Source organism: Vanessa cardui, chromosome 7 (genome assembly GCF_905220365.1).
Source record: "Vanessa cardui chromosome 7, ilVanCard2.1, whole genome shotgun sequence".
Lineage (NCBI taxonomy): Eukaryota > Metazoa > Arthropoda > Insecta > Lepidoptera > Nymphalidae > Vanessa > Vanessa cardui.
The window spans coordinates 1,448,758-1,463,484 of NC_061129.1; the positions used below are offsets into that span (position 1 = coordinate 1,448,758).

The 14,727-nt window shown below is 31.2% G+C and overlaps 2 protein-coding genes across 2 annotated transcripts in view; both read right to left on the reverse strand.

The window, feature by feature from the left end:
- The window catches only part of LOC124531401 (stathmin-4), a 28,137-nt gene extending 19,010 nt beyond the window's left edge, over positions 1-9,127 (reverse strand). The window contains exon 1 of the mRNA XM_047105977.1: positions 8,867-9,127. Coding sequence (XP_046961933.1) covers positions 8,867-8,885 — 19 coding nt within the window. The 5' untranslated portion in view covers positions 8,886-9,127. The remainder of the gene's footprint in view (positions 1-8,866) is intronic.
- Positions 9,128-11,527: 2,400 nt separating this feature from the next.
- LOC124531078 (type II inositol 1,4,5-trisphosphate 5-phosphatase) lies at positions 11,528-14,390 on the reverse strand. Its single transcript, XM_047105530.1, has one exon. It carries the CDS (start codon positions 14,279-14,281, stop codon positions 11,723-11,725), a length of 2,559 nt encoding a protein of 852 aa, XP_046961486.1. The 5' UTR covers positions 14,282-14,390; the 3' UTR covers positions 11,528-11,722.
- Between the last annotated feature and the right edge of the window lie 337 nt (positions 14,391-14,727).

A 14,727-nucleotide genomic window follows, 5' to 3' on the forward strand; every position in this document is an offset into this window, starting at 1 on the left:
GGACTTCATACATGCATCATACCATTAAATTCAGTTTAGTGGTTTGGTCGTGAAATGGTAATAGAGAGACAGAAAGATAGAAAAGATTAGTATTGATGACAATATGATATTTTACACTGTATATTTATGCTGCTCTTACTTACTAACAAAATTAATACTCTCAAACTGGTAGCACAGAATTCAATTTTTGAATTGCAAATTATTTTCCATTCTTGTAACCTTCTAAGAATCTCAGATAAGATCTTTCAAGTAATACTTAAAACAGATGGCGCGTTATCTAAGGCGTTGAACGTTGTCTGTCGTGATCCTCACATTTGTTCCTTATATTCCAAAAATACTTACTTGCAGATATTGCTTTATTTTGGCTCTGAGCCTGCGACTAACGTTATTTGTTACCATTTATTATTTGTTTCCACCATTAGTTAAACCATTTCTAGATTTCTCCCTAGATGATGTATAATTTATAGTTGTTGTTATCATTGTCATTTTGACTATTAGGTAAGTATAATAGTGACTAGTAGGTTTATTGTTTGACTTCGAAACTATATCACGAACCGTTCTTTTGTATAGATTATAACAACACCAATAATTCATAACAATTTATAAAGGTAAAAGTTGAAAGGTAATGATTCAATTAAACAACACAATTTAACCGGATAATACACATCGGTAATAACACCATAACATTTCAAAAGCGGCGTGTCTTGACAAATGCCCGAGCTATTTATCTCTGTAACAAATTGCTTGTACCATCGAGTTTGCAATTACCGTTAGCTGACACAGCTAGCTATTACACAAAATACAAATTAAACTTCGTTCATGGTTTCACGTTTTTATAGTTTTGTACCTTCAATCAAAATATAGTTTATTTATGCCCTCTTTAGCATTACTATGTAAGTTATCATATAACTTACATTGTAATGCTGTAATTTAATTGTATGGTAAAGCTACCAATCGGAATATTGATTCTATCAAGAAAGATCGGCAAGAACCTCAGAAGTAATACTTCTCGAACGAAATCAAACTATGTAAAAATCAACAAATACTAACGTCACGTTTTTTATCATACTTATGTATTTGGTTTGAACACGATGATATATTACTCGAATAACTATTAAAATGACTAAGCAAATACAATAAATAATGGAGCTAGGAATTCTTTTATTCCTTGGAATATTTGTGATTACCGACAAAGTTTTCGGCCACGCTTGGGTAGCTAAGAATCCATTAGAAACGTACGTATTATCTAAATCTGTATAAATATCAGAAGCCTTTTTGCTTACTATTTCTTTTCGTAAAATGATCTAAAGTACGGAATTTATTCATTCTGAAAATGTTAAATAATGATCAAATCTTGTTTGCCTAAAAATTATTGTAACAAAATGCGATAGTACCAATTCCACACCATTATTTTTTAGCAAACTTAAATGTTTCGTCAGAAAAAAAAGATTACAAAACTTCGTTAAGGAAATACTAATAGTATTTATTTTAGCAGTCATGATTTATACAGATTGTATTTATGTATATTGAGATGTAAAGAACAAGTTCCAGCCTATTTTATCATTCTCGTCTGATAAAGTTGAACATTCTGTTACTTTGCCAAATGTTCTTGGTCTGATTAAATTCTTTACAGCTCCGCGCCGGATTAACATTTCCTTTTGGGGTGAATAAAGAATTAAAACTGAACTAACCCGATTAATATTTCAGGATTTCACCAATTCCCTTGCTTTCAGATGACGACGATACTTCCATTTCAGATAAAATTACATTTGACGAATATAATTTCATCGCATTGTTTCCTTAATGATAATTCTACGTATATATTTTTGAAACTTACAAATATACACTTTTTTATATAACTGGGCTTTTCTACGAGAGTCGCTTATTTATAATCTTTATTATGAATAGATCTATTGTAAGAGAAAAAAACGCAGTGAAATGAAGTGTGGCTCTTTGAACGTGACTAATGAGGGTGGCAGACAATGATGATTCTCGCAAAAAGTATATCCAGACGGCCCTTTGTCTGTGCCCTAGTCTACGGCCCTTCAGCATTGTTTTTATTGCGGAAATATAGTGTGTCGTGGACAGGTTTCAAGTCTCTCTAAAGGGACCAGAATGAGTAGTGTCTGAGTAAACCCTCGCGTTTCATAGTTTCTTACTTAAACATCTGGTTTCAAAATCCGTTCGATTGTGAATACTAAATGTTCTTATAGTCATAATCGAGTATCGAAGTTCTTACAATAATTATTTGTAACACTAATTTTTTATCCTGTTGAAGAAAATATCAAATTCTGAAGAAGCAGAACCGTGTGGAAAGTTAGTTTATCACAAATGTATTTAACAGAGTAGTACAAACAACAATGTAATAAACCGAATAAGATAACCTTTGACACAATATGGGAAGATAAGAAGTTCTGTCTCGGCATATTCTAAAGGATGAACAAGGAGTCCTGTGAGATATTAATAGAGACTTCAACCATATTTTATCACGTATACAAATGCCGAAGCGATCAATGGATTATTGTACATGTATATAAAACGTATTTGTAGTCATATATACATTGAAAAAGTTATTAAATTTTGAAAGTTTCAATAAAAATATTTATTGCGGTCTCGTTTTCGTCATCAATATTGCAAATAATTGTATCAATCCAGAGGGAGGAAACCGCTCTCTTTAATCTCGTATGCCTCTGAGAGAATAAGACGTAATCAAATTACAATGATACTAGGGGACATACATTGGATACGAAACTTTCCTCCCCATGCGATTATTAGCTTCAGATGTGACGTCTTGTTTGTTAGGGAAATTACAGTTCTGTGTTGCGTTGCAATAACATAATTCACGACTGCTGGGGTAATCAAGGATTATTTATTTCGAAAATTAGAAAGCTGAGACTGAATGTGAACTGCACTTGAACTGTAAATATCTGAACGCAGGATTAAATAATATAATCTATACTAATATTATAAATGTGAAACTCTGTCGCTCTTTCACCAGCAACCACTAAACCAAATTTGATGAAATTACGTATAAAGCAAACTTGAAGTCAAAGGGAGGACATAGACTACTTTTTTGACACGTGACAACCAACCCCTGAAACGCGAGAGAAGCCGCGAGCAACTACTAAAAGTTAGTTTAAAAAATTTTTCTACAATTTTCGTCGTACGTTTATATATCGCCCATAAAATAATCTTTACTAGACAAATTTTATTCTAAGAACTTAAAAACAAAACTGTATTTAATGAACAAAAACACTAAACAATGAATACAGTATCCTTTTAACGAATACTAGCTAATTAAAAATCATTTCCCTATTCAAATAAGTTCCTCGAGCTAGTTACATTTAATTACGATTTAACACAATCTAGACAGAGTTTTAGACAAAGCAAACACTTGTGAGATGAGTCAGAATCTCCATATCGTCGTGGAGCAAGGCCATCGTCCGTGTTGCAATTATAGGCGAACATGTGTTCAACTTAACCACATCGCGGTAAACCGTTCAACGGAACAAGCCGATGCAAGTTTGATGACCCGAGATAGTACAGCGCTTACTTACCCGATGTCGATTTTCAGTCATTAATGCACCTTTAAAATAAGTACTGGAAAGAGATTTTTATCTTCTATTCGAAATAAATTAATACGAAATGATATACTTACAAATAGACTACTACTAGTTATAACAATAGTATGTTTGTAATAATTTTTTGTCGATAAAAATATTTTATTTGTTTTTGTTTGTAAAATAAAAAAAAACTCATGAATTAAATATAGAACCTGTTTAATACAGCTCCATAACAATAAAGCCTAAATGTAAGAACGTAAGTGCAAGAATGCTAAAATTTAAGTTGAGTGTTGCCTCGTTTTGGTAAGGAATTCCCTTTCAACTTATTTGCAGATTGGGTACATCGGAGCATTGGGTAAATATGCAAGTGTGGGCGCCGGTTTGCCGCCCACGTCTTGCCTTTCTGGTACTCGCCAGACAAGCTTTCCTTGCGTACGAGATCCAGTCAGCGCTGCACAAAAACTTGTCAGAAATTGCAGAACAATTACTATCTTACAGTGAAGCAATTAGGACTATAATGGAGAGCGAATATCAATTAAACAATATAAAAAGTTGTAGAAAGGTGTGTAGGAAGATATGACCAATTGTAATCCTATTTCTTGTGAACGAGATATACATACATCTAATTATAAAATGATTGATATATTAGTAGCATAAAGTTGACTCAATCTTTATTATTTTAGTAACGGTGATGTTTCAGATCGACGTTGCTTATATAGTTTTTATAACGATTACTTTGTAGTCTCGACGGAAAAAAATATCGTGACTGAATCATGGCGAATAAGGACAGACTTTCGAACTAGTAAATACTATCATAATAAATTATCGTATCGAATGCACTCCAATCACTAATTTTATTGAACTATAATAATTAAAAGTAAAATTATTTTAATTACCCAAAAGACATTGGAAATGTATGTAAAATGTATTTTTCTTAGTATATAGATAAAATTCGATGACATTTTTTTAAGAAATCGTGTATATTTATTTCAGCAAACACTGCAGTGTGATTTAAGCATTACTCGCAGCAATGACAACTCTTCTTTATCGATTCAATTGGAAAGCTTTGTAAAAGCGAATTATTGCTAGATCTATAAATCAATACCAAGTCTTACTAGTATATTTTGACATATCGTAATCTTTTTAGAAGCAATTGCCAAAGAATACATTGTTGAAAATTTAATACAGCAAATAAAAAACTCGGCTGGGTTTGGAAAAACATATAGATATATAGTATTGGTTTTAACAACAACATAACTTTTACAACATATCTCTTAACCTAGATATTCCTGGGTCAGGTCCAACTTTAGACGCTACAGTGAATTCAGACATTAACATTAAATACAGCCCCGTCTTAATTTCCGCTCATTTAGTAAAATAATGCTTTTGTGTCCGGATCGAAATGGACAATGGTCAATATTTGCTTTCACTGGAGCGAGCGTATCGTGGATAACCTGCATTGTGATGATAATGAGCGTCTCGAATAAGGGTAGGGTCGGTAACAGTGCCCCGTAGGAGTTTCACAAACGCCGAATGATCTTCGGTTTGTATGCGACCCAACGTCCAATATTACGTAATTGTCACAACTCAATTACCCCCAAACCTTTGGAAGTGTTTTGCAGATAAGCTAAACAATTTCCACCAAGTTGTCTCAATTTACTTACGATCTAAATTAAGAACATAATTTTTGTACAAGTACAATTATTCCATATCGTCATAACTATAAATTCTATCGGACATTTTTTTACAACGTAGAATTGTGCGATTAACAAATCAACGAAGTTACGCTTCAAACGGCCCCATCAAACACCGAGAGAATTAAATTTGCTCCGTTCGATTGTATTTTCATTTACCTCGTCAACCTAAGGGTTCTCTTGGAAGAAACGCTATCAATTTTTTATGGCTACAATGTACTCGGAATTTTTTCTAATGAAAACAACTCAAATAAGTCATAACCTACATTGATACTTTATTAAGATAATAAAATACGCGAAATGAATTAAATAAATATTATATCAACGTAACATTATATTTGTATACATTAGTCTAGAGTAAATTTCTTGAAAAGGAAATAATATGTAGGTACTATCATTTTACAGTATTTAAACACGGATTAATAAATTCGCGACTCCTTTAACGTTTTTATATGGCATAGGTGGGCAAACGGGCAAATAGGCCTCCTAATGGTAAGTGGTCATCACTGCCAAGACATTGGTAACGTTAAAAAAAAACATTTTTTAGAGCAAAAATACGCTAATAGCCTTGGGTAACCCACCAAGAACCTTCAATACCATATACTAAGTATTGATTCTCGAAAGTAGAATATATGATGAGTGCATCACAAAGGACATATATATATATATATAAGGACTCTTTAATAATTTACCTTTTAATAGCTAACTATTAAAAGGTAAATTATTAAAGAGCAATAATAATGTTGAGTACCACAAACAAAGATTTAATCCAAATCAGCCAAGCCATTTCTGGGAGCAATTACTAGCAAACAAACGTCAGTTTTACGCATAAAGATGTTAATGTAAAATATTTCTTCCAAGGATATCGTGATATCTACGTCCATTGTTTACATTTAGTCACTTCAGTGCGTCCTATTTAAACTGAGAGCGACTGCAAATAACCGTGACGATTAAATCGCATTAAAACCGTCGCGTCTAAAGCTTAAACTTAAAAAAAAGTATATCGGATTCCCTTCGCTCCATTACACATTGCGTCTTAATGACAAGTGAATATTTAAAAGGTAACTCTTTTATTTCCTTTATTGATGAAATGAATGATTTGTCTCAATTAATTTAAATCATTTTTTCTATGTTTGTCCTGTATAGGATCCTAAACTATTCATCAGATTATAATCCTCAGTGGTGTGTTGCATATGCCAACAGAATGTGCAACAATAGAAGAAATTGTCTTTTCAAATCTGTCTTTCGATATTGTTATATGCAGAACTTTATCTTAACTGTGTGAGACTGGATCAGTAGTTTGTTAAAATAAATGTTATATTTTGTTAAACGAAATTAAGTAATAACGCATTAACAGTTCAAAGTCAATGTTAGAATTTATCATGCGAGAAAATAATCCATTCAATTTCCGGCTCATTTATACTGTGCGTATAAATAAAGCCACTCCCCTTTTACCCATTTTCCAGATTGTTGATTCTTAATGAGATAGAAAATTATGATAAAAATATGACTTTTCAAAACGTTTTTTTTTCTTCATTCATAAACAAGCAGAAGACACCAACCATAAGGTATTTAGAATAATAATAGTAGTTTATAAATCAAGTGGTAATTCCTTTTAAGATTTCGCAATCATAAGACGCTTGTTAGTTCAGCAAGGAAATGTCAGACATAAGCAGACGATTCGTTCCTTATAACGTTTTTTTAACTTCAAATATAGAACATTGGCGTAGGCGCGGAAGAGATGCGCGTGAGTCACTAACGGACAACTTTTGTGACCAACGGTCGCTTTGTCCGTAATCACAGTTAGTTAAATTAAGTGGCAAATAAAAAATATTTATGACTTTTTGTTTATGTTACGACAGCGAATTATACATTTAATAATTATTATTTGATAACGTACACAGCTGTTGGCCTTTTACGTTTTTTAGTTAGGGAATTTAATTTGACTTGAAACTGCCTTAATCTGTTCATCGTGTAACACAACTATGCATACTTAGATAAGGAGCTACCCCATATTAAATGATGTCGTAAATCTTAATGCAGAGTCGACTAAGGTTAATCGCCTCAACAGCATATATGGTGGCGGAAAACGAACTACCACAACAGTAGTTTTCTTAGGGAGTAAGGACACTCCTTTGAAATGCATGCCGGCTGTGAGACTGTTTTCTTTTATTGCAAAAAAAATAACTGCGTTGACCGCATATCAATGGAATATGAATATGATATAAATAAATGGGGGCTAGTTTTTTTGGGAAATGTTGCAAGTAATTTATGGTACTCATTTGCAATTTAAATTTTAAGTCGAAATAATTCAACATTGGATGGAATGTATTCGAAATATAGATAGGTAAGGTAAAATAAGTTTAGTGACGAAGAGAATCATCTATTATCAAATTTAAGTTAAATGTCTCACGCAGGTGTTATGAATTATATCATAATAGTAAAATGCAGTAAAACTGGCTACGTCTGAATCTCATGGGTTTTGAATGGTTCGAATTCGAATTAATTTAATTGACATTATTCCAGAAAACTAAGGTACTACGTCGGAGGAATTTGCATCAGGATATTGTGCAAATAGTTAAGAACTAACAACTCAATGTCATAATTATACACTTTCTACCAACCAATGTACTTATTACCTTTTATTAACTGCTAAAAATTTAGTAATAAGCAGTTAAGTATAATGGAAGCGTTCTCTAGATGCTTATCTTTAAAATTCATTTTAAGGTATGACACAACTAAAAAACGTAGACGAGCTAAAAAGAAGAGTTAAAACTTGTTTACTGTCGCATCCGGGGGAACCAAAAAAAGCAATGAGACAAATATTCGTTAAATTTCGTAATAATAAAAAATTAGAATACATATTTTTTTCTTGAATTTTGTTAGAACTAAACGATATAGTGACATGAAAGGAGAAATATGTATAGTCAGATCAAAGTTGAAGAGAGTGCACGAGCTATTCACATACCTATTAATAATAAATACTCGGTGTCATTGTTTGACTGAAAATAGAACAGAGTATGGGTATTGCACTGAGATTGTAGTGCAATGAAAATGCACCGGGTTATAAACAAATATCCCTTTAAGCGAAGGGATAAACACGTTACACGAACTTACTGCGCTGCGCAGGAGTAATGTGGAATACGTAAATAGAGCCGACGGTTAAAAAACAACCACTTTTATAATTTATATGTTTAAAAAATAAAATAAAGAGTGTGTTCATTCTTTATTTCTGTTCTTTCTGTATGTTGACCAATTTGTAACATCGCGATAATATATAAAATAAAACTTTTATTTGTTACTCATTTCATTTGTTATATATTTAATTCATTGCATTGATATTTATTTTAAGTATCATTTGAAATAATATATTTAATTCACTTTAACGTTGTTAATATTTAAGCATTCCTAATAAATAATGTTTCTTAATTCGTTTTAAACAGTCGGTTACATACGTAAGTATAAACTTTTATTGTTTATTAGAATGAGCGGTATTTATTAAAAAATATAAATATATTTTCGTAAGAAGCCATTTTATTTAGTAAATAAAAATATTCTTTAAATTTATATTAAGGATAGAAAAATCATAGTTTAAAAGTATTTACTCACATTTAGTTTCAACTTCCATTGTTTTTGTGAAAGAGTTTCTTCAAACAAAGAAAAGCAGGAGTCTGTATGATCACGTCCGCTTAATACAAATGCTCAGCAAACTGTATGAAATTTTTGACCCGCGCCTGCTTTTTAACTTTGTATTGTGCACCGTTGAAACAGTTACGAATTGAATTTGAACTGAAGAAAGGCAGGATGTGAAGTATTGAAAAACCTTGGTCGTTGAAATCGTTGTTATTGTAAATATGATTGAACTTCAGTGACACCGATTGACATAACGGTTCAAGCACGCTTACAATTGGTCGAAATTAAATTTGCCGCTCTTTCACATCAATTAAATCGATCGAGGATCTAGGAAGCTGCGTTCAAAATATTGCATATTCTATGTAAAAGAAGCTTATAAAATAAAAAAAAATAATATTGTTCAAAAATTAAACTATTATTTGTTATTTATTCATAACTGTGGATATTTAAAATGTAGTTTCTATAAATATATTTTTTAGGGTTAGAAATCTATTCGGTAAAATTTTTGATGATGGTTAAATGATTCGGCGTAATGATAAACTTGATTATATAAAATCATTAAAAAGTGGTTATCAGTCGCCACCGTACCAGCGTTTCTATATTATACGTATGTCTTCTAAAAACTAAGAAACATACTTATAATATAGAAATTGCATTCTTCACATAAATTTATTGCACATAATCACAATTTCAATTACTGGACCCAATTAATCTGTACCGATCTGGAATATTAATCAACATTACTATCAAGCGAATTTTGGAAATAGAAGTTTCAAATTAAAATAAAACTTATTATTGTTACAAAACCTAAGAAAATAAGTAAGAAAAGAAAAAAGCCATTGATTTTTTTGTCGTCCCAATTCTTTGTTCGAAAGAGTTTATTTTGGAATACTTTCACCATTTGACGATGATGGCAACTTGAGGGTTATCCCCTCAAAACGGGAATCAAATATACAGGATTTTTATTAACAAAATAAAAGTATAAAATACTGTATGAAAAGAGTATGAGTACCAAAATATAATATAAATAAAATTAAGGAAATAAAAATTGTTTATATACATATTTTATATTGGAAATGTTCTCTTAATTATTATTTTTTACGATAAAATCTCTAAGCGGTTTTAATCGACATTTAGCCTTATTATATCATTAGAAGTAAGTCTTAGGGGGAAGAATCTTTTTTGATGACCCCGTATTGTGACGTCATAATTGACAATATAAGCTGGCTTAGCTTAGGTAGGGTAAGCAAAACAAATGCCGTACAATAAAAACGTATTTATAAATAAACAAAAAATGGATTTCTCTTGTATTACCTGAAACTGAAGAAAAGGTTTAAGTTCTTGGAGAGAATTCATCAATATAATTGCTGTTGTCCTTGATGTAGTAGTCAATTTATATATCTTACCTTGATGACAATGTTGCTTGGAATAGAAGAAAAACAAATCTTCAGTTGAAAACTGGTAGAAGTAGAATTCACTTGTAATATCAGACAATTTAAGTATGTACCTTTCACCTATTTTTTTTATTTCATTATTTTTGAATATACCTGTGTGTAGTGCCTACTCTCTGAAGTCAGCTTTTGAATATATTTAATCGTTAATAATTTTGGATTTTTTTTTTAAATCTTATAAATCATTACCAAATTATTACAATGTAAGTAATAGTTTGTAATCTTGTTTACTAATTATTTGTTAAAAGAATATGCACAATACTGACTTGTTTAGTTTCCTAATAGAATAACATTTTTATTTTATTAACTAACATTTCCTAGAAGTAAAAGTGCAACAAAAAAATAAAATAATCTTATAACAAGATTATAAAATAATTACAAGTAAAGTGTTTCATTGTTTAATAAATAATAACAAATAGATTTGTATAAGTGTTGTTACATTAGGTATCACTTCATAGATATTAAATACATTGATTTAGTAAATATTAAGTAAAACATTTTAAGCAAAAGTCAATATTTAATTACAATAATCGAATAAAATGTTTCATTCAAAGTTTAGGCCACCTATCTTATTCTTGATATACAATTTTATATTGGTAATATTCAATTAGTAGCAATAACTTTCATTAATGATTGTGAAATACAATGAATAGCCTTGGTTTTTTTATATTTTTCTAACAGATTTTCATTTATATTTCGTATTCAGTTTTAAGCACAAGAAATTAATTGATGGAATTATTATGATAGATGAAATATTATTGTAAATAAGGACAAACATGTCAAATAATCAAATAATATAAATATATATAATAAGTTAATAAAATGGGAATCAAATTACAATAAACTAATATGTTTTGAACTATTTCTGTATGATCACATATTCTACGAACGCCATCTACATCATACCTACTTTTACAGTCATTTAGTAGCAATAACATGTTGACACTATTATATATGCGTCACTTACATATAAAAGGTATACATGTAGTTTGATAAATCATATCAAAATGTTTTCATAAATACAACTAATATTTAAATACATAGGTATTTTCTTTTATATATAAAATGGTTTCATGGATATATTAACATTAAATAAACACTATCCTTAAAACTTTTTTGATTGGCCACTTGGTATAAGTATTCGTTGTAATTATAATAATAACTAAACAATTCTACAGGTATGTAATTCATGAGAAAAGTCTAAACTTCTATAAATGCCCCTTTGCTATACATCCATTACATAAAGAAAATTGTCAATTGTAATATATGAATTTGTCGACATTTAAATGTTATAACTAGAAATAAATAAAACTAAAGTAATTAATGAAGAATGTTGTGAGTATTACAATAACTAAAATAAATATTTACATTATCAACATAACTATCTGGAAAATATTAAGTCACTGTGATCATTTATCAGGAAGTGGTAAACAAACTGAGCCTTCTTTTTGTCTATAACTTGTTTGTTTATCCGAGATTGCGGCTCTTGCATCAAGTTAGGATTATCTCTTAGAAATATCGCACCAAAAAGAGTCGATAAAGTTTTTGAATCTAAACCATTTTCGGCGCTGTGCTGTAAAGCCTCTTGTAAAAATTCGCATAAATATAGGAAGACATTTTTTCTAAACTCAGGCAATTCCATAATTATCTGCTTACATTGTAAATAGTTTGCAGATGCTCTGAGACACACAGACTGGAGATTATAGGGGATAATTGGATCTGCTGTGCTCTCTAATAATAAGAGAAGGGCTTCAGCAACAGAATGTATACTTCCTGGTATGGGATCTATGGACCCACTATCCAACCAGTCTCTTATTTGCAAAACTTCTGAATGTAAACCTGGCTGTTCAAACAGGTTGGGCTCTTTCAAGCCATGAAGATAAATGTGGTCAACTAAAAACCATATTTCCTTTGGTATAGAATATGTTGACTGGTTGGAAACACATTGATCTCTCTTGCTTTCAAGTTCTATGAGTTTTCCAACAGGAACTTCCCTTATTGGGATGTTTAAGTTGACTAGCACTTCAATAGAACATCCAAAGCAACTTCTTTGGTAGGTTCCATTTACTGTGATGAAAATATCTTTCCCACCATATAAATGGAGAACTAAAATGTCATACAATTTGTCAGTTCCAGCATTCATTTTACATGCTGAAGTTTTATTTATAAGTACCTTCAGTTGGATTTCACATGACTCATCAGCACATATACATTTTTTGTAAGGTTCAACAATAAGCCATTCTTTGCAGAAATTTGCTTCATCAAGTTTCTTGATAAATTCAAACTCCACAGGCAGTTTGCCAGTGTTCTTTATTGTAATTGTTCTTACTTGCAGTTCTAAGTACCTAACTGTGCCAAAGTCTATTTCGGTCACATCAACCTTTACTTGTGGTATGAGTTCATTTTCAAGTTTATCTAATTGTTTTATGACTTCCTCATACACTTTCCTGTATTTTTCCTCATCAATTATTTTGATTTCTGAGGTGAACATTGCGGACACAGGCTTATGGTCACTGATATTTAATGATGGATGACTTCTGTAAGCTAGCTGTGTGATGTTATCACCCTTCCAAAATATTCTATCACACCAAGCCGGTGCACGGTTTTTCTCGCTTGAATCCCAATTGTCAGTTCCTGGATCATATTTGTAAGTTGGTTTAAAGTTAATGATACCCTCTAAGTATCCAGCAAATACATTACTGTTCTTATGCTGTTGTTTTAACTGATCCCATTCCAATACAGGTGCAAAATTATTTTCACTGACAAACTTTTTAACACTTTGCGGATCTAGTTCAGTGATACGATAATTAAGATCTCCCAGCCAGTAGATGTGGTCATGATCTTTAATAGCTTTTGGCTGTTGGTTAAGCTGTGCAAATCTTGTTCTATTACAAATATCTCTGAAGTCTTGATTTCTCCTTTCATACTCTTCAACATGTGCAGCTAAGTGAGAATTAACAAAACATATAGAGGTATTATGTAAGTCAAACCTTATTGAAACTCCACCCTTGTTTCCCATTTTACCCATAATACCTGTTCCGACTGTGTCACAGATGACATTACGGACATGAGAGTAGTGTTTCTCTTTGATAAGAACAATCAGCAACATACCCACAAGCCTTACTTTTTCTACCTTGACATATTTAGCTCTTTTATCAACATAATTCACAACGGCATGGTACCATTCATCTTCTCTAAGCGTTTGATCAAATAGAAAAGTTTCCTTTGAGAGATCTAATTCTTGAAAACCAACTGCGTAAATATCAGGAGGCTCTTTATCTACACATAACCAATCCTTGAGTGGTATTACAGGTGATTTGTCATTGACATTCCAAGTCCCACAGAATATTGTAAATTTTTTGGTAAATGTATAATCAAATTCTTTATCACACATCTTCCGCTTTATGAGACTCTCTCTGATTGCTACGGGAGCCTGTGGTTGTGTGACTCCACCCCGAGGGACGACCAGGCTATGAGCTAGGATGTCATCTTCATTTTTGCCATTATATTTTTTCAGCCAAACAAACTCTGGCTGTATATGTACTTTGTTAACAGCTTCTATACCTCGAAACAAATCATCCACAAAGTTATCTACGCGAGGAGTCATTTGGATTTCGAACTTAAATTTATTATTACGTGACTGTAAATTCAGGTACAAAATTGCCTCCGGATCTGAAGGTTTGTTGTCTATTTCACACTTAAAACTATTGTCAATTGGCAGTACTATTTCTATGGATAAGTCCGTGAAGGATTTCGGTGGGTAACATGACGTAAATAAACAAAAAACAGCTTTCTCATCTCCATATTCCACGATTGCTAAGAGCCTGTCTTTTTTTACCCATTCCGGGTGGAGCACTTTTGCATCGCATAGAAATGCTGTTACTCGTTCACTCGATAGAAACTTTTCCTGTACCACAGATTTTATCTCCTCGTGATTCATTTTAAATATTATATCCAATTGGTTTAACACCAATACAATTATTGTTCTGACATAACTCTAGCATCCCAAATCGTATACGAGAAATATTTGACAACTGACATTCTTTATCGATTATGTTTGGAAATGAGTTTCAAACTACACAACAGGATTTATTTGTTTTGTATTTTAAGGGTTTTGAAACAGCATGTAACATGCTTATAATCGAAGATGTTAACTTATAACACTGATAATCATAGTCATAACATATTAGATTAAGTATTGAAGGTAATGAATTTTTTACTTTATAATACTTTTAAGCTTTTATCTAATAATGGCTAACTTATCAATTATATTATATTTATCTAATAATATCTTAAAACACTATATATAAAAATTATTTAGATATATTATATCATTTGTTCTGAACAAAAATTTTAAATGTGCAATTTAAATATTTTCAGGAAAAA